Source organism: Catharus ustulatus, chromosome 11 (genome assembly GCF_009819885.2).
Source record: "Catharus ustulatus isolate bCatUst1 chromosome 11, bCatUst1.pri.v2, whole genome shotgun sequence".
NCBI lineage: Eukaryota > Metazoa > Chordata > Aves > Passeriformes > Turdidae > Catharus > Catharus ustulatus.
In genome coordinates this window covers 20,733,208-20,752,004 of record NC_046231.1, presented here as the reverse complement: position 1 = coordinate 20,752,004, position 18,797 = coordinate 20,733,208, and the positions used below count along the sequence as shown (strand labels likewise).

At 62.1% G+C, this 18,797-nt stretch overlaps 3 protein-coding genes across 3 annotated transcripts; 1 reads left to right on the top strand and 2 right to left on the bottom strand.

Moving 5' to 3' along the window:
* The first annotated feature begins 385 nt into the window (after window positions 1-385).
* Window positions 386-2,490, top strand: LOC117001655 (sulfotransferase 2B1-like). The gene is given in 7 exon segments (XM_033070121.1): window positions 386-482; window positions 485-698; window positions 1,119-1,327; window positions 1,474-1,600; window positions 1,672-1,766; window positions 1,840-2,020; window positions 2,095-2,490. Coding segments are annotated over 7 exon segments (960 nt in total). The 5' UTR covers window positions 386-464; the 3' UTR covers window positions 2,211-2,490.
* Window positions 2,491-4,393: 1,903 nt separating this feature from the next.
* LOC117001641 (copine-7-like) lies at window positions 4,394-10,874 on the bottom strand. Its single transcript, XM_033070096.2, has 16 exons — window positions 10,759-10,874; window positions 9,768-10,129; window positions 7,933-8,115; window positions 7,785-7,859; window positions 7,385-7,459; window positions 7,234-7,317; window positions 7,055-7,144; window positions 6,825-6,923; window positions 6,401-6,487; window positions 6,264-6,323; window positions 6,052-6,185; window positions 5,874-5,928; window positions 5,667-5,718; window positions 5,467-5,600; window positions 5,120-5,356; window positions 4,394-4,841 (listed from the first exon to the last, which is right to left on the bottom strand). Exons 2-16 carry the CDS (start codon window positions 9,969-9,971, stop codon window positions 4,704-4,706), a joined length of 1,707 nt encoding a protein of 568 aa, XP_032925987.1. The 5' UTR covers window positions 9,972-10,129; window positions 10,759-10,874; the 3' UTR covers window positions 4,394-4,703.
* Window positions 10,875-12,457: 1,583 nt separating this feature from the next.
* LOC117001662 (60S ribosomal protein L13) lies at window positions 12,458-17,515 on the bottom strand. Its single transcript, XM_033070127.2, has 6 exons — window positions 17,438-17,515; window positions 17,141-17,253; window positions 16,236-16,377; window positions 14,630-14,803; window positions 13,466-13,522; window positions 12,458-12,655 (listed from the first exon to the last, which is right to left on the bottom strand). The coding sequence occupies exons 2-6, from the start codon at window positions 17,242-17,244 to the stop codon at window positions 12,497-12,499; spliced, it is 636 nt and encodes a 211-aa protein (XP_032926018.1). The 5' UTR covers window positions 17,245-17,253; window positions 17,438-17,515; the 3' UTR covers window positions 12,458-12,496.
* Window positions 17,516-18,797: the final 1,282 nt, after the last annotated feature.

Genomic DNA, 18,797 nt, shown 5'->3' with positions numbered 1-18,797 from the left:
CCGCTGCAGCGTCCCGAGGGGAAACTGAGGCACCGCTGTCCTGCGGATGCTGTGCATCCCTGCTGGCTCCAGCTGTGGTGTCCTTCCCAGCAAGAGGCCTTGGTGGAGCTTCTGGGAATGGCAAGCAGCCACGTGGAGATGGCCGCTCCAACGGGACAGCTCATCCTGGGGTGTGTTAGTGTGGGAACCCCCTCCTCCAGTGCCACTCATGGGGAGCTCGGGGTGGGGACAGTGTGGGGTGGTATCCCTGGGGCTTCCCGGTCCCCTTCCCGAGGTGACGCAGTCCCCACGTTTCTCCCGGCTGCGGCGGTGGGTCCGGGAAGGGAGGATGCCCATCCCATGCCACCCATTCCCTCCCATGCCATCGCACCCCATCCCGGGTGTCTCCAGCCCCTGCCAGCCGCGCTCTCCCGGCGCTGGCCCCAGCGCGGCCGGATTCCCGGATTCCCGGCTCCCCGGCAGGAATGTGCCGGGGCGTTCCGGCCCCCCTGCCCGCCGGGGCCGCTTCCTCTTTCTGCGCTATTTAAACGGCTCCCGGCCCGTCCCACCCGGCCGGGCCATGGAGCGCATGAAGGTGACCGAGACCTTTGAGGGCATCGCCTTGCCCGGCCACCTCCACACGCAGGAGTCCCTCGGCTTCGCCGCCGCCTTCACCTTCCGCCCCACCGATGTGCTCATCGCCACCTACCCCAAATCGGGTGAGGGGACACGGGGACAGCGAGGAGACACGGCGGGACAAGGCTGGGACCCCGGGCTGGAGGCGGGGGCTCCTTCTGGAGCTGCCGGCGGGGATGGGACGTGGCCGGGCTTGGAGACACGGGGACCTGGTCCCCACGGGCACGCAGGACACCCTGTCCCTCGAGCCCCCGTGCTGTCCCCAGCCCTAGCCCGGTGTCCCTGGGGGCTCAGGGAGGGGGGACACGGCACTGCCAGCCCAGCCGCTGGTACAGGAGGGGTTGAGGTGGGACGGGACGGGCTGAGCCCTGCCTTGCTGTGCCAATCCGTGCTACCCGTGCCAGTGCAGTGCCGTTCCATGCAGTGCCGTTCCATGATGTGCCGTGCCATGGTGCCGCGCCCCGCGGCCCTCCGTGGCCCTGCCCTCACACCTATCTCTGCAGGCACCACCTGGATGCAGGAGATCCTGACGCTGCTCTACAGCCTCGGAGATGCCCGCCCAGCCAAGACCATTCCCAACTGGGAGCGGGCGCCCTGGCTGGAGCAGATCTACTGCAGGGAGGCTCTGCGGGACACCGAGACCCCGCGGCTCCTCACCACCCACCTGCCCGCCCACGTCCTGGCCCCCGCCCTGCAGCGCAGCAAGGCCAAGGTGCGAGGGGTCCCCAGGGTCTGGGGGGTCCCTGCAGGGATATCCCACACCCAGGGGGCTTCCCGCAGCTGGGGAAACACTGGGGGCTTTCTGAGCAGGGAGGAGAGGATCCCCAGAGCTGTGAGGGTGACAGTGTGTCTCCCCAGGTGATCTACGTGGCCAGGAACCCCAAAGACGTCGCTGTCTCCTTCTACCACTTCCACCACCTGGCCAAGTTCCTGCCCGAGCCCAGCTCCTTCGACGCCTTCCTGACTCAGTTCCTCGAGGGGACAGGTGGGGATTGGGGGGGTCTGTGGGGGTGGGACTCAGGCTCAGGGCCCCCCTCACCGCCCATCTCCCCCCAGTGCACTACGGCTCCTGGTTTGACCACGTCAAGGGCTGGCTGGGCCAGCGGCACCTCCTGGACATCCTCTACGTCACCTACGAGGAGATGCACCAGGTGAGTCCTGCTGGGTCCCCATCCCTGTCCCTGTCCCTGCTGGTGCCCGGTGCTGACCCTGCTCCTGCCCCAGGACCTGCGTGGCACAGCTCAGCGCCTCAGCAGCTTCCTGGGGTGCCCGCTGGCCCCGGGGACGCTGGCAGCCCTGGAGCAGCACTGCAGCTTCTCTGCCATGAGGGACAACGCCATGGCCAACTACTCCCTCATCCCCGCCGAGATCATGGACCACAGCCAGGGCCGCTTCATGCGCAAAGGTGCGGGGGAATCGGGCTGGGGGGGCGGGGGGCGCGGGTGCAGCATCCCTGACTCCATCCCCGCTGTCCCACAGGGGTGGTGGGGGACTGGCGCAGCCACTTCTCCCCCGAGCAAAACGCCCTCTTCAACCGCCGCTACCAGGAGGAGATGGGGGACGTGGAGCTGCCCTCGCAATGGCCCATGGCCTGAAGCTCCTGGGGCTTGAGGGGACACCGAGCCCTCACCTGCTGAGAACCACCGCGTGGAGACCCCCATAAAACATCCCCTGTGTCACCTGGGGCTCCCACGGGGCTGGGGGTCTGGTGGGGAGCCACGGCACCATCCCGCTTCCCTGGGGACAGGGAACTTTTCCAGCTGAGCATTGTGGCCATCCCCCTGGGCTCGCTCCCCCCGGCCAGGGGCGTGTGGCCGTGACCCCCCTTTTCCGCCCATCCCGCCCTGAGGAAATAAATATTTATTGCTGTTCCTAGGCAGGCGGCTGTTCCCAGGGGTGTGGGGCGGGAAGCAGCGCCGGCAGCGGGAAGAGCTGCTGTTATCAGGAGCACTTCGGGGTGGAGATGCATCCCCCAGGGACCTTATCAACGGCCCGGGGGCAATGACCGGGTGGGAAGCATGGGCTGGGGCGGGGTGCTCGGCGCCGGGACGGGGGGACCGGCTCCGGGGCGGACAGGCTGGCGACAGGGCTTGCCACCAGAGCAGGGGACACGGAGCTGGCACCTTCCGCATGCCCCAGGGCCCTCCACCCCTGGAGTGTCTCTCCCTGCAAATCCCCTTCCAGCGCCCCCTGCCCCGGCTGGATGCTCCCCCTGCCCCTCTCCCCTTCTGGGGTGTTTGCACCGAAGGGTTTGTTTCACTCCCCTGGCACCCTGGGGTCTCCCGGGCAGGCAGCACCCCGAGCCCCCCAGCCCCGCTCTTCCACGCTCTAAGGGATTGCTCTTTGGAGCCCCGCGGCAAGCAGAGGCTCAGTCAATATTTAACTGGCTTCCTTACCCTGCCCTTGCAGGGAGAACAGAGTGGGGGCTCGGGCTGGCACCACCAGGGCTGGCTGAGAGCAGGGAGGGGGTGAGACCTTCCTTGGGGGCTGTGGGACAGTGGCACCGGTGTCCTGCCACTCCTGCCACCTCTGCCAGCCCCTCCTGACAGAGGGGACAACCCAGCGTGGTGTCTCTGGGCACTCCCAGCCCCATGGGGTCCCTCTGTCCCCATGGATTGGGTACCAGGGCAGCTCCTGCCCGCACCAGGACTGGCCCCTGCTGCAGCTCCCGGCGGCAGGTTTGGGTTTCCACGGCAACATCCCTGATCCCGCCTTACAGGAGATGAATCAGGAGCTATAAATAGGTGCTGAAGGGGGGTGCAGGTACCGCGCCCCTGCCCCTGCCTTGTGCTGCCAGCAGCGCCCAAGGGCCAGCAGAGCCGTGCTGGTGAGTGACACCCCACGGGCACAGCCTGGCACTCGTACCTGCGCCCAGGGAGAGGGGCAGCATCCTGGAACTCCGCTCAGGGGCACCTGCAGGCGGCTCTCAGGTGGTCCCTAACCCATGAGGATGTGCCAGGCCCCTGTTCCAGTCCCTGTGGTGGCCTTGGGCACACCCTGCCCCTGGGGATGTCACCTGGCCAGGAGCATCTGCTGGCACCGTGCTGGCAGCAGCGTGGCACAGAGCCCGGCACATGGCACAGCATGACGCACGGCATATGGCACATGGGACACACAACATGGCACACGGCACGTGGCACAGGGCACACGGCACAGTGAACATGACAAGCCACAAATAGCACATGGGACATGACAAGGCACATGCCACATGGAACATACACAGAGTATGGCACAGTGCAGGGCACATGGCGCATGGCACACAGCACACGGTGCATGGCACACAGTGCATGGCACATGGCACACACTGCATGGCACACACTGCATGGCACACAGCACACAGCACATGGCACACAGCACACGGTGCATGGCACATGGCACGCAGGGCATGGCACACAGCGCATGGCACACACTGCATGGCACACACTGCATGGTACACAGCACACGGTGCATGGCACACACTGCATGGCACACACTGCATGGCATACAGCCCCCAGCACGTGGCACTGGCCGTGTGCCGGGCAGCAGGGCCCGCTCCTCTCCCCGCTCCGTGCCCTGGATTCAGGGCTGCAGCACCGCGGGGCGAGCGCCTGCTCTGGCACATCAAAGCCACAGCTGCTGTGGCGCTCCCGGCCATGGACATCTGAAATGTGGGGGCTGGGGCTGCCCTCGGCTCTTGTCACCAGGCGGGGCAGCGTGGTGTCCCCAGGAGCTGCCAGACTCTCACCCACCCCCTCCTGACCCCCCGAGGGTGGGGATCAGCACCCAGAGAGCAGCAGGATGGGCACGGGGCGGTGCTTTATTGGGGGGATCATGCAGCCTCCAAGTATCACAGTGACAGAGAAGCGGGGACCGAGGGGACAGCAGGGGTGGGTCCGGGCCGTGGGGCACAGACCAGCAGGAGGGACCAGTGCTGGGGGGGTCCTGCACGGGGGGGCCGGGACTTGGGGGCTGTGGGGGTCTCACTGAGATTGGGGTCAGGGGTCCCTCACTGGGGCACCCCAAGGCTGGGGGCACCGGGGGTCTCTCACTGGGGGAACTGAGGCCGGAGTTGGGGGTCGGGGAAACTGAGGCTGGGGTTCGGGGGTCGCTCACTGCGGGGAGCCCAGGCTGGGCTCGGGGGTGGGGGGCCGGGGGCAGCGCGGGGGGAACGCCTTGTAGCTGTAGTACTCCACCACCTGCTTGGGCACCTCCGCCAGCACGCACTTGGCCAGGGCTGTGGGTGACGCCTGCGGGACAGCGGGGACACCGGGCTGAGCGCGGGCACCGTGTGCCATCCCCGCCGCCGAGTGCGGGTGTGGAGAGGGGAGCGACAGCAGGGGACAGACGGGGACGAGAGGGAACGAGGAGGGAGGAGACGGATGCGAGAGGGAAAGAGGAGCCGGGACAAGCCGGGGGCGGGACGGGACAAGTCGGGGACGGGCGGGGATGAAAAGGGAAGGGAGGGGAAAGGAAGGGAGGGGAAGGGCAGAGAGAGGAAGGTCGGAGCTCGTCCTGCCCCACTCACGTTCTTGAACTCGCGGAACGGGACGAACTGGACGATGTCGCGCAGGACGGGCTCGCCCTTGGGGGAGCGCAGGACGCCGTCGTCCCCGTCCAGGATCTGCATGTCCGTGAAGTCGGCGTTGCCCACGCCGACGATGATGATGGACATGGGCAGGTAGGAGGCTCTGACGATGGCCTCCCGCGTGTCTGCCATGTCGGTCACCACGCCGTCCGTCAGGATCAGCAGGATGAAGTATTGCTGGGGGGACAGGGATGCTCGGAGGGCTGCCTGGCCCCGCACCGGAGCAGCCACGGGTGTGACGAGTGTGCAGGGTCTCATCCCAGCCCGGCGGGGGCAGAGGGACCCACCGACGCCTCCTTGGTCCGCTCCTCGTCGGCCGCCACACGAGCCACCTTGGAGATGATGGGAGCCACGTTGGTGGGGCCGTAGAGCTGGATTTTGGGCAGGCAGCTCTGGTAGGACTCCACGACGCCCTGGATGCCTGTGGGGTGTGTGAAGGGTGAGAGGCATCCCAGCCACGGATGGGCCCCCCCGGAGCTGGACTCACCCTCACACTCATCGTTGTCGGGGTTGAAGTTGATGGCGAAGTCGTGGGAGACCTGGAGAGAGGGAGGGAGGGGAGGGGGCAGCTGGTGCACCCCCTACCACAGCCCCTGGCACCTGCCAGGCCCCACCAGTGCCACAGCCGAGGGTACCCAGAGGGATGAGATGTCCCTGGGGTCCCACAGGGCCCTGGACACCTGAGACCCCTCACCTCGTACTTGGGGGGGATCCTGGCACCAAAGCCCAGAGCCGAGAATTTCTTATCGCTGCAAGGGAAGGGGTGTGAGGAGCTCTGAGGCCACCCCTGGGTGCCTGTCACCAGCAGATCTGACCCCAGGATGGACATCACAGTGCGTGTGGTCCTGGGGGGACCTGCCAGAGCCACCAACCTGTCGTAGTCCTGGCAGATCTCACCCACAGCCACCAGCGCCTTGAGGTACTCGTTGGGCTGGTAGGGGTTGATGTAGTGCAGGGAGCAGCTGTTCCGGGGGTCCCCGTTGGAGGCCGTGAAGTCGATGGCCACCTGGGGGAGGGGACAGCGAGGGTCACCCCGGGTGAGCACTGGTGTGTCCCTGCTGGTCGGGGAGGGGACGCTGCTCACCGTGAAATGGATCTGGCAGCCGCCCATGATGTAATCCAGGAAGGAGTAAACCCTGTGGATCTTCCAGGGGGACCCTGCGTCAGGCAGCCCTGCCCCACGGAGCTGGGCACAGCCTGGCACTGCTCCCAGGCACTCACCTTCAGGTCCAGCAGCACCACGACCCCCGAATTCTTGTAGTTGCGCTTTTTGATCTTGTACTTGGGGTTCATGCAGTCCCACTGCACCTGTGGCACCGGCACCGCGCTGCCTGCGGCCCCGCCCGGGACACAGCCCGGCCCCGGCACCCCCGGGCCCCTCTCTGCACCCTGGGGACCCCACAGCCCCAGAACAAACCCTGCACCCCCACAGCCCCAGGGTGCAGCTGCCTTTCCCCACTCCCAGCCAGCCCATCCGTGACTGATTCCCCAGAAAACCCCAAACCCACCATCCCTTCCCCAAACAGGCAGTGAGAAGAAAATGATTCCAAACCCAGAGGAAGAGCTGGAAGGTGGCTGCTAGGACAGGCTCTGCTGGCAGCACACAGGGTGACCCCCAGGCCATCCCCGTGTCCCCATGTCCCACCTTGTTCTCCCCCATTGCCTTCTGCATCTCCTCGAAGGTGGTGAAGAACTCGCCGATGAAGTCGTGCTTGCCCCGCGAGTCGTAGTCCCACACCACACACTGTGATGGGCACGGCTCAGCCAGGTACCAGCGGGTCCTCAGCCCTGTCCCCAGCACTGAGGGGTCCCCAGAACAGCTGGGGTACAGATGTCCCCAGGGCAGGAATAGGGGTCCCCATCATTCTTCCTCACCCTCAGCTTCCTCTTCTCCTCACAGCTGCAGAGCGAGTTGAGGGAGACTTTGAAGGGCTCCCAGATGGGGCTCAGGTTGTTCTTCACCACCTGCAGGAGGTGGAGGGGGGTTCAGTGGGGCCGGGGAGCCCCCAGGGTGGCCGTGGGGCAGCTGAGGGCCCGGTGCCACCCTGGCTCACCTCGGTGCGGTACACCAGCTGCTCGCTGCGGTCATCGTCGATGCGGTAGATCTCCAGGAAGGGATCTGACTTGCTGAAGAGGTCCTGGGGGAGGAGGATGAGAGAGAGCACTGCCCACCCTGCCCTGTTTCCCCCCTGCCCCCCAGCTCACCTTGTCGTCCAGTTTCTTGGCGCGGAAGGCGAGCTCCACGTAGCCGTTGTTCCCCGAGATCTCCTCCGAGATGATCTGAGGGGCGGCCGTGGGGTGCTCAGTGCCTGGCATGGCTTTGTCCCCCTGCCCACCGCCTCCCTGTGGTGCCCTGGGCCCCCCCAAGACTCTGTGCCACCCTACTCATGCACTCCAGTGCCACCCAGATGTCCCAGTTTGATGCTGTCCCAGTACCTCAGCCCATTACCTTCCATGTGTCCTGTCTGGTGCCATCCCAGGATTCCATCCCCATGTCACCTGTGCGCCCCATCCCAGTGCCACCCCTGTGCCTGGGTTTGGTGCTGCCCCAGCACCCCTGCTCAGTGCCACCCACCCCAGTGTCACCCCCAGGCTCTGTGCTCACCGTGATCGTGGACTTGCCCGCAAACTTCCCGTACTTGAGGAACAGCGGCTTCGTCACCCGTTTCTGCGCCACGATCTGCGAGAGCCCAGCCCAGGGTTGGGGAGGGGACACCACGGTGGGGTCCCTGGGTGGGGGTCCCCAGGCTCACCTGCCCCACGGTGCACTCCATGCCCCCCAGGAAGTCGTCATCGTGCGTGCCCACGCCGGCCTGGCCGTGGCTGTCGTACACCTCGAACCGCAGCTTCTGCACCTCCTCGAAGTAGTAATCGACCGTGAAGATCTTGGCGAACACGGGGTTCAGGTTGCTCTTGATCACCTCGCTGCGATCCACCTGTGTGGGATTGGCACAGGGCAGAGCTCACCCAGGATTTGGGAATGGAGGCTGTTGTGATGGGGGAGGAAGGGATGGCACATGCCAGGGATGAGGGAATGAGGGGTGAAGGGATAGGGGTGCATAACAGGGAATGCAGGCAAAGATCAGCCCGAGTGAATAGCATTTGGTGGAGCCTCTTTTGCCCCCAACAGCCTCCAGCCCTGGGTCTGGGATGCTGCTCCCACTGTGTTCCCTATGGTCATCCAAGGGGATACTCTGCCTCTGGCTGTGCTTTGCCACAGCTCCATGGCAGCAGGAGCAATGGGTTGGTGCCAGGCCAAGCTGCTGTGCTTGTCCTGGGGTGGCCATACCTGGGGGTCACCTGGTGGCCCCAGTGGGCAGTGGGTGCTCAACATCTCCTGGCCGTGCTGGCAGCAGTGCCGAGCAGTTCTGAGCCTCCCCCACATCCGTCCCTGCCAGTGTTGACTCAAGGGGACACATCCTGGCCAGGGCACCCTGCCAGCCACTGGCCCCTGCCCACTGCCTGCTCAGTCTGGCATCATCTGTCGAGCCCACCCTGTCCCTCCTGTGTGGCACTGCCAGCCCCTCATTTTAGGATGTGGGTGTTGGACCCAGCAGGTCTGGGGCCATCTCAGCTCTGAGAGCCAGATCCAGGCACCCCCTCGTTTGGGGGACACAGGGTGGCTGGGACAGGAGTCACTCCAAAAGGTGGCTCAGGAGGGACCCCCTTTCCTCTGGGGCTGGCTGGTGTCTGGCACAGAGTGTGGCACAGCCGGGTACAAGTGCCTGGCATGGCACAGCACACCGCAGCTGGCACGGGGCCCCCGTCCCCCCCGGATCCGCGCTGGCTCGAGCGGAGTCGATGACACGCCGAGGGATTTAGCGCTAAATCCGCCGGCTGAGCAGCCACGATTAGAGCGGAGCTGCCGCTGCCAGCCCCGAGCTCAGCATGGGGAGGGATGGAGGGAGCTGTGCCAGCCCCACTGCCAGCTTCAGCCCCAGTGCCAGTGTCAGCCCCAGCCCTCCAGCCTTGAGGTGGGGCTGAGGTGTCCCTTGTCCCTGTCCCGGGGCTGTGGAGCTACTCTGGAGCCACACGCGGTGGGCACCACGCCCTGGCCCCACCGGGCTGGGTGTGACCCAGTGTTGGCACCATCCCCACAGGCTGCCAGGTGCTCCACAGTGCCCTGCCCACCCCCTGGACCCCATTCTGTGCCCTGCAACGTGTTCTGCACTGTGCATCATCTCCTGCACCCACCCTGCACCCCTGCTCTGCATCCTGCACCCTGTCCTGCACCCTGCACTCCATTCTTCATCCTCTCCTGCCCCTGATTTGAACCCTGTAACCTGTCTTGCACCTGCACCCAACCATGCATCCCTGCTCTGCGCCCTTCACCCAGGTCTGAACCCTGCACCTCACCCTGCACCTGTACCCCATTCCCTATGGTCTCCTGTACCCTGCTCTGCACCCTTTACTCTGCTCTTCACCATCTCCTGCACCCTGATCTCTGCTCTGCACCCTGCACCTCACTCCCCCCATCTCCTGCACCCCACCCTGCAGCCCCCAAATCCACCACCCTGTGCTACATCCTCAAATCCCACCCTGCCCTGCCCTGCCCGGCGGGCGCCAGCAGTGCCCCCCACTCTCCTACCTCCATCCACTGGCCCTGGGACTGCATCAGCAGCAGGACACAGGGGTCCGACTTGTTGAGGGTGTCGCGGTCCAGGAGGTGTTTACAGCTGACCCGCAGCTCCACCTTGGAGAGCACGGCCAGCGAGGCCTGTGGGCTCGGCTCGGGCACGTCGCCCATGCCAGCCGGGGCTCGGGGACCCGCGGCCCCGTGGGCGAAGGGCATGGGGGGCGAGCAGGGCGGCCGCTGCCTCGGGAGCTGTCAGGGAGCCGGGCAGGTGCCCGTCATGCCCGGGGCACGGTGCCAGCACGGCCCCGGTGGCAGGACAGGGACTGCAGGGACACCCTCCGAGGTGGGGTGGCCGGTTCCAGTCCTGATGGTTCCTGCAAGGTATCAAAGCACAGTGGGGTGGCTGTGCTGGGGCACCGTCGTGGCACTGCCCCTGTACCCCCAAGTCCCAGCCAGCACCAGCTCTGCTGTGGGGGTTCACATGGTCCTGCAGGGCCGTGCCCAGCCCTGTCCCACATCTCAGGATGTGTCCCAAGGGGAAGTGGGACCTGTGTGGGGTGGGGTACCCACCCCGGAACGCCCCGTGTGGGGCTGTGGAGTACAAATCCCTGCCCAGCATCCCCAGCCTGGGCAGGGCTCTCCGGAGGGGAGTGGGGACACCAACTCCGTGTCCGTGCCACCAGGTGAGGGATTCCTGCCCCCGGAGGTTGCTGACACTGAGCCAGGTGATGCTGGGGCTCAGCGAGGGGCTCTGCCAGTCCCGACCCCAGTCCAGGGCTTGTCCCCCCACCTGCAGGTCCTGGCAGAGCAGCCCCTGCCCCCCCTGTGCCCTCGCTGCCCGGCCAAAGTTTCCTGGGGAAGTCAAGCAGTGCCCAGCCCTCCCCAGCACATGGCTGGGGTGCCCCAGCTCCGGTGGGCACCGTCCCCCTGCCCGGCATCGCGGGCACCCCTTGGCATCACCCGCAGCTCAGCAGAGGGTCCCTCCCTGCCCCTCGCCCCTCACCTGGTGCTGTGGCCCGGGCAGGGGCACGGCGGGGCAGGGCTGCTCGGGGTGTGCCCGCCGTGCCGGTGTGCCCGCCGGAGCTGCTGCCGCTGCCACCTCCACACAACTGACTCAAGCTGCAGCTCGGGAGCGGAGCCCTAAGAGGGAGATGGATGACAAGCTCCGTTAACTGCCTCGCTGCCGGCTCCGGGGAGGAGCCCACCCTGCACCGGGGCTGAGCGGGGTCCCCAGGGTCCCCAGCACCAGGACAGCAGCTCCTGCTCCAAGTGGGACCCCCATGGCACAGTCACAGCCCCTCACCTTTCCCAGCTGCTCCCCATGGGGTACCCAAAGCCATCACCTTGGTTCTGGCCCCCCACACTGAGCCAACAGCCCAAGAACGAGGGTGGGGTCCCCCAAACACACCGGGTGCCCTCCCCACACGCTGGAGAATCCAGACCCACATTCCATGTTCATGGAGCCCCCGATGCTGAATCTCCAGGCTGGGACCCCCCAGCCACCCCTGTCCCCCCAGCACTGCGGTGCTGTCAACCCAGCTTTATGGAAGATGATGTAATTAGTCAAATTCGGAGGGATTAAAATGCAGATAGGGCTAACGAGCACGAGGGCACTGCAGGGCCTGGGCTTTGGGGAGCTAATCCCCAGCCTGCCTGGCAGAAATAGGCCAGGCTGCTTCCCAGTCCCCCCACAGCTCCCAGCATGGCTCGGTGGGGCAGGAGGCACCGACCCACAGTGGGACACAGGGACTGGAGGGACACCGTGGCAGCTGGACACAGGTGACACCTCAGCCACATCTCGCCTCTTTGAGCCACCCAAGAACCGTGCAGCTGAGCCAGGGCTGCAGCACCCAGGGCTCCATCCCCATCACAGTCCCAGAACTAGGAATAAACAGTGGGCTGGGTGAGTGCTCCTGTAGCAGCTCTGATCCCCCCAACACATCCCAGTGACCACTGAGCCCCCCACCCAGGGACAGGCACAGCCTGGGATCCCCCCAACAGGCACAAGGATCAGCCAGAACCTCCCAGTTTCTCCTGAGCTCCTGTGGTGCCACTTGAAGTTTCCCAGAATCATTTGGGTAGGAGAAAGACTCCAAGATCAGTTCACCCTCTCCCACTCCCCAGCACTGCTGAGGCCACCACAATGTCCCCAGGTGCCACATCTACCATGGGATGGCCTTTAAACCCTGAAGAAATGGCTGAAAGGGCCGTGGAGGGCACTGAGCCAAGGGCCAGGGAGTGCAGGATGGCAGAGTAGCACAGTCCAGCTCCATCCAAGCTCAGCTGAGGGGCTGGGCCACACCCAGCTCCCCCTGTATCCCCCCAGAAATGGGTAAAGCCCCCCACATGGGCAGGACCTAAGTGACCCCCACCATGACACCCAACTTGTACAGCTCTGCCTCACACAGGGGTGGAAATCACCAGACCAGGAATACCAGCATGGAAGGGACAGCAGATAAAGCCTGGCACAGAGAGGGAACTGCCAAAGCCCCTCAGAATGAGAGCAGAAGGCAGCCCAGGCTGCAGCCCTGACAAGGCACAGGAGTGGGCACAGACAGGTGTTTAACTTGATTTCAGGGAAATGTGGAGCCTCCAATCACAGCAAACGAGGCTTCCCACGCTCGAGCACATCCCTGCACCGCCACCGGCACACGGGGCGGCTCCGCTCGGTACATGTGCCCCAAAACCACAGCACACTCGGCTGTCTACGGCTTTTTATTGACAGTTCTGGGGAGAACAGTTCATTTCTTCTTCTCCACATCCTGCTCCGCCGCTTCCTTGGCGCGCTTGGCGCGGATGCCGAAGAGGCGGGCGTTGGCCCGGGCCATGCGAAGGCTGGCAAAGGCCTTGAAGTTCTTCTCGTCTTCCGAGATGACACGCGCCTTCTCCCGCTTGAAAACCTGCGGAGAGAGCGCCAGACAGTCAGCCTGCCCCTCGGAGCAGGGAGCTGAGGCTTCCCAGAGCCGTCTCTGCCAGGATCAGAGCGGGAACGGAGCGCTCGTGCCATCTACAGGCCCTGCCCTCAGCCTGCTCCGCCCGGATCTGCGTTCCTGCTGGCTCCTCACAATGGAGCAGGGATAAAAACAAGCACCACGGGAAACCTGAGTCAGGTTTCACAGCGTTGTTAAGGTTGGTAAAGACCTTTAATAGCGAGCCCAACCATCAGCCCAGCACCACCATGGTTACCAACAACCCTGTCCCCAAGTGCCACATCCACGTGTTTTTTGAACGCTTCCGAGGATGGGGAGTCCAGCACTGCCCTGGGCAGCTGTGCCAGGGATGGACAGCCTGGTCCATGAAGCAATTTTCCTGATATCCAACCTAAACATCCCCTGGCACAGCCTGAGGCTGTTTCCTCTCCTCCTGTCACCTGGGAGGAGAGCCCGACCCCACCTCCCAGCTCCACCCTGCTGAGCTGCAGGGAATGACAAGGTTTGTGACACTAGTGACAGCAGCTCTGGCAAGCAGAGAGGATTTAGGGACAAACTGTGACCACAGAACCTGCCTGAGCACTCCTACCCAGCTAAACCCAAAGCACCCTCAATTTCACAGTTCTCTCAAAGACTTATTATTCCTGGGGTTTTTTGGATCCAGGATGGCCAATGCCAGGAGACATCCACCCTCAAGCTATGAGACAGCAAAGAGAGAACCCTCTCTGCAATTTCAATTTAAATTATGTCACACAGAGAGCATGATTAAATGACACTTACATTCTTGATGGGCATAACAGGTCCTGTGAGCTGAGTGGCCATCTTGAGTTCCTCTGGCTGCAAAACAGAAGGTGGGAATGTTAGAAGAACAGAATTTAAACTTCTTTGGCTAAGACCTCAGCTAAAGCACAGTCTGTAGGCAGGTACCCAGCTTAAACATGGTGCTAATGATCCTGACAGGAGCTCTAAGAGCCAAGGTAATGAACCCAGCACCTCAGAGCAGTTGGCACTGAGAAGCTGCACTGGCAACCCACGCTGTGCCCAGATCCGGCCGGAGCGGCAGCGGCCTCAGCTCTGCCAGCTGGGACAGCTCTGACACCAACTGTGCTGTTCTCAATTCACACAGGATCACCAAGTTTAACCTGTGCCTGATCCCCACCTTGTCCCCAGCCCAGAGCACTGAGTGCCACCTCCGTTCCTTCCTTGGACATCTCCAGAGATGGAGACTCCAAACCACCCAAGGCCTGACTGCTGCCCTTTCCAGGGAGAAATTCCTGATGTCCAACCTGAATCACCTTCCCTGGCACAAACTGAAGCTCTTCCCTGAGCCTCCTCTTCTCCAAGTTGAGCCCCCACAGCTCATACATGCACAACACATTCCTCAGCAACTTCTTCTGAGGTTGATTCCAGCTTTTTGTAAGAGCATGTCATCAGACAAAAATGACTGAAGGTTTACTGAATACAGCTGACTCCCAGCAAACACATCTGAATCAGTGTTTCAGCTCAAGGCCCTTCCTCCCTGCTCTGAAAATGGAGTTCAGTGGCTTGGAGCTGCCAGATTCCCCACAAGATGGGAGGACAGCCTGAACTCAGCCTTGTGTTCCCTGGATCTACTGGCAGCAGAGCCAGGGAACACAGCTCTGCTCTGATCCTGGAGAGGTTTTAATGAAAACCATTTTTGAATGTCAATAACAATTGCCTTCTGGAGCCTGCCTGGCACACAGCTCTGGAGCCACTCACAGCCTGTCCCTCAGCCTTCCACCAGCAGGACCCACTCCAAGGGGAATTTCTGGCCATTGTGACAATTTATCTCCCTAAACTAAAACTCAGCTGGCTGAGCAAGGATCAAAGCTCCAGGAATCAGCACCAAAACAAGCCAGCAGCTGCTCAGCCTGACACCAAACCTCCATGAGTAGGACACATCTGCAGCAGTCAGGTACTCACAGAGCTGTCTCCCTTCTTGGGCATGGCTGGCTTCCTCGGGAAGAGGATGAGTTTGGAGTGGTACTCCTTGAGCCTCTGCACGTTGGCCTGCAGGGACTCGGTGGACTTGTTCCGCCTCCGCGGATCCACGGAGATCCCGATAGTCCGGGCAAACTTCTTGTTGATGCCAGCCAGCTGAGGAGAGACCAGAGAGAGGTGTCAGCGTCCCACAGCTCCCACAGGGACTGCAGAAGGGCTGCCACCAGCTGAGGGACCAGCCATGCCACCAACAAAGGGTGTCCTGGTGTATCTCAGTGCTTAAAACGTAGCTCGGGCTGATTTCTGCACGTGGATTTCCCCAGAGGAGCAAAGTGCAACCCCTGTGGGATGCATTTAAGCTTGGATTCAGACATTTATGAGTCAGTTCATGGATAGTTCTGGTTCACTGAATAGTGGGAGCTCCATTAAATAAGGATTTTTTTCTAGCCATCTGAAAAAACATTTAATAGCTATTTTTTAGACTGTCTTAAACAAAAAACCCATTTTCAGTTTGAACACAAACAGCTGCATCCTGCTTTGTGTTCCACCATTACCCCAAAATTAAAGAAAAATATGTAATGAAGTACTTGGCCCCCAGAAGAACAATTTCCCTGCCTCAGTGCACCAGTTTCAGTTATAAATGTTTTAATTAAGACACTGAATCAGGAGCAGAGGCGGCTGGTGGCTGCCAGCGAGCCCTGATGTGGAATCTGATCACAGATACACCGTGGGTGACCCTGCAGTCACCTCTGTCAGCTCTGCACACCTGGGCAGGTCACAGGGACAAGGAATGGAGAACAGGAAACACTTCCCACTTTAATCCAACTATGTGGATTTTAATCCAGCTATTATTACTCCAGCTACTCTGAGAAGTACTGCACTGAATGGTTCTTACTCCCGGTACAATATCCCCTGCTACTCTTAGAACTAAATTGAGCTGGGTTTACTTGGCTCTCAACATGAAAACATTGGTTAAAATATTTAGAACTAACAGAAAAGTGTTTCATAAAGAAACAACTTAACAAAGGTGATCTTAATCTTTCCCCTCCCCTAAAAAAGCTCAGATTCAAGACTTTTTCAGAATTCAAATTTCTTAGAATCTCTGAGCAGTTTGGGTGGGAAAGGACCTTAAATATTGTTAAGTTCCTCCTCCTGCCATGAGCAGGGACACTTTCCACTAGCCCACACTGCTCCAAGCCCCATCCAGCCTGGCCTTGGACACTTCCAGGGATCCAGGAGCAGCCACAGCTTCTGTGGGCAACCTGTGTCAGGGCCTGCCCACCCTCACAAGAAATTCTTTTGTATATCCAACCTAAATTTCTCCTGTTTCAGCTTGACTTGAATGGAATTTCAAGTCCAGATGAACAGATATTTACCTTTCAGAACACCCTTCACACAACCAACTCCACCACCACAGGTAAGACCAGTCTTTCCTTGCAAGCAGAGCCAGAAAACTCACAGCCCTGCCTGCCTGTGGCAGCACCAGCAGGTACCAACACGTGAGGAAGTCACCTTGTGCACGACAGGAGAAGCAGCTGAGCTCAGACATTATTTGAGTTTCTTGAATGGATGGATGCTCTGTACTTACTTTAAGCTCCTCCAGGCTGAAGCCTCTGCCAGCACGCACTTTTTTGTGGTATCTGATGGTAGGGCACCTCACGATGGGCCGGATGGGCCCGGCCACGGGGCGGGGGGCGATGCGGCGAGCCTTGGCCTGGCGAGCCTTCCTCCTGCAACGGCAGCACCATGGGATCCTTCAGCCTGGAGACACCTCTGGGGTGATCGAGACCAACCTGTGCCAATCCCCACCTTATCAACCCAGCCCAGAGCACTGAGTGCTGCATCCAGCCCTTCCCTGGGACAAACTGAGGCTGTTCCCTCTTCTCCTGTCTCTGTTCACTGGGACCACAGCCTGGCCCATCCTATCCAGAAGCTCTGGAGGCCCAGAAGGTTTCTCCTGAGTCTCCTTTTCTCCATGATGAGGCCCCCCAGCTGCTCCAGACTCTTGCCAGCTCCATTCCCTTCTCTAGACGTGCTCCAGCCCCCCAGTGTCTGTCGTGTAAAGAGGCACCAAACATAACCTCAGACACCCCGGTGTTACAGGGAACAAGCACTGCCCCAGTCCTGCTGGTCACACTATGGCTGCTCCAAGCCAAGTGTCCCTAGCCCCTTGCCCACCTGTGACAGCCACCGGGCACACAGCATCTTTAACACACGTGCCACTCCTGCCCTTGCAGGGAGCCATCTCCTGCCCTGAGATCCTCCAGAACAAACAGCCGGGCCAGGCTGGCTGCTGCTGCTGCCATCAGAGACCCAGGGAAGAGCGTTCATCACTGTGGATGCAGCGATTCCGGAGATGTCTCATCACTTGGCCGCGGTTGGCAGAGCAGGAGCAGGGAATGGCTGAACAAACCCACGGTGCCCTGGCTTCGTAAGCGGCCCCGCAGGAGCCGGGAGAGCCCCTCCCGTGGCGCCCGGAGCTCCGGGACTCACCTGCGGAGCTTGCGGGCGGGCTGGTTGAACCAGGTGGCGACTCGGCGCTGCCAGTCCTTGTGGAAGTGGGGCTTCAGGATCATCCCATTGCGGCTGGGCGCCATGGCTGCGGCCTGCGGACACGGGCACGGTTAACGCGGGGACCCCCGAAGCACCCCCAAGCCCGCGGGGCCGGGCCCGGAGCGGCCCCATCCGCGCCCCCGGAGCCTCCCCACGGCCCCGCGCGGGGCTCTGGCGGAGGCGGGCGCGGCCCCGGCGGGCGGATGGCGGCGGATGGAGCCCCCGGCCCGCACTCACCTCCCGCCACGACAATGGCGACCGGAAAGGAAGCGCTGGCGCGGCGGCGCCGGAAATGCCGCGGCGGCGTCCAATGGGCAGCGCGGAGCTGCCCGGAGAGGGGCGGGGCCAGCGAGGGGCGGCGGGGGCTTCACGTGCCCGCAGCAAAGATGGCGGCGACTTAAAGGGGCCACGCACGGCGGGCGCTGGGCGGGGAGAACGGGGTCAGGGGCCACGGGGAAGGGCCAGGCTCCGCCGGCAGCAGCAGCTCCGTGCCCTCTGCCGGGCCCAGAACCGCCTGGGCAGGGCCATGGGACGGACACTGGGCAGGGGTTCTGCTGGTCCCAAATCCCTGAGGAATGTCCATCCAGCGGCAGAGCAGGATCCCTGCTCCCCGCCCTTCCGGGGGAGCAGCACTATCTCGCATGAGGCGGGAGAGGGATCGGGGACTTCCATCCCCCTGGGCAGATCCCGGTCCCACAGCAGTGACATCCATAGGAGCAATGGCACAGCAGTGCTGGCAGCTCCCCAGAAGCCACCAAGGAGCCTGGGCTGTCCCCTCACTGCACTGCTCCCACCATCACCCTCAGCTCCACAGAACTGAACTCCCCTCCCCACAAAGGTTTTGGGAATTAAAAAAATAAAATCAAAGAACACTTGAAATTTCATCCACTGCTGGAAAAGGAAATTCAAAGAGAGACTCACAAGAAACGAACAAGTTTGGAATTAAAATATCCAGGCAGCAGCATCCAAAATGTACAAAAGGACTCATGTCCCTGAACTCAAGGAAAATCAAACCCTAGGCACTGAGACCCCAGGGAATGAGCTGGGACAGGGGAGAGGCCACAGTGCAGAACATCTTCCCATCCTCAGAGAAGCAGGAGGCTCCCAGCTCCAGCCTGAGCCGGGACAGGAGCCTGGGACTGTGACCAAGGCCCGAGGGCTGGGAGCTGTCAGAGCCCAGGCGTGGGCTGGGGTCCTTCAGGTCACAGACAGTCCTGATGGAGTAACTCCAGACAACAATCCTTCCTAAAAAAATGCAGCCAGCCAGGGCACTCCAGGCAGCAACAACCACTTTAATGCTTTCCCTGATGAACACCAGACAACCCTGTCAGCAGGGCTCGTTTTGCAACGGCCATGAGGATGAAGCAGCTTTTCCTGAGGATTCCCAGCAAACACACCTGCTTTACTGGATTTCCAAGAGCACCTCTCCAGCTCAGAACCAGCAGTTCAGAAGAATCTCTGTGTGTGTGTGCTCAGTTACCCTCTGCACAGTTGTTTTCCATGTTCCACTGCTGAGCTCTGCACAGTTTTGCCTCAACCTCTGCTTGAGAAACACTCCCTGTAAAAGCTGGACATAAATTATTGAGCAGGGAGGAGG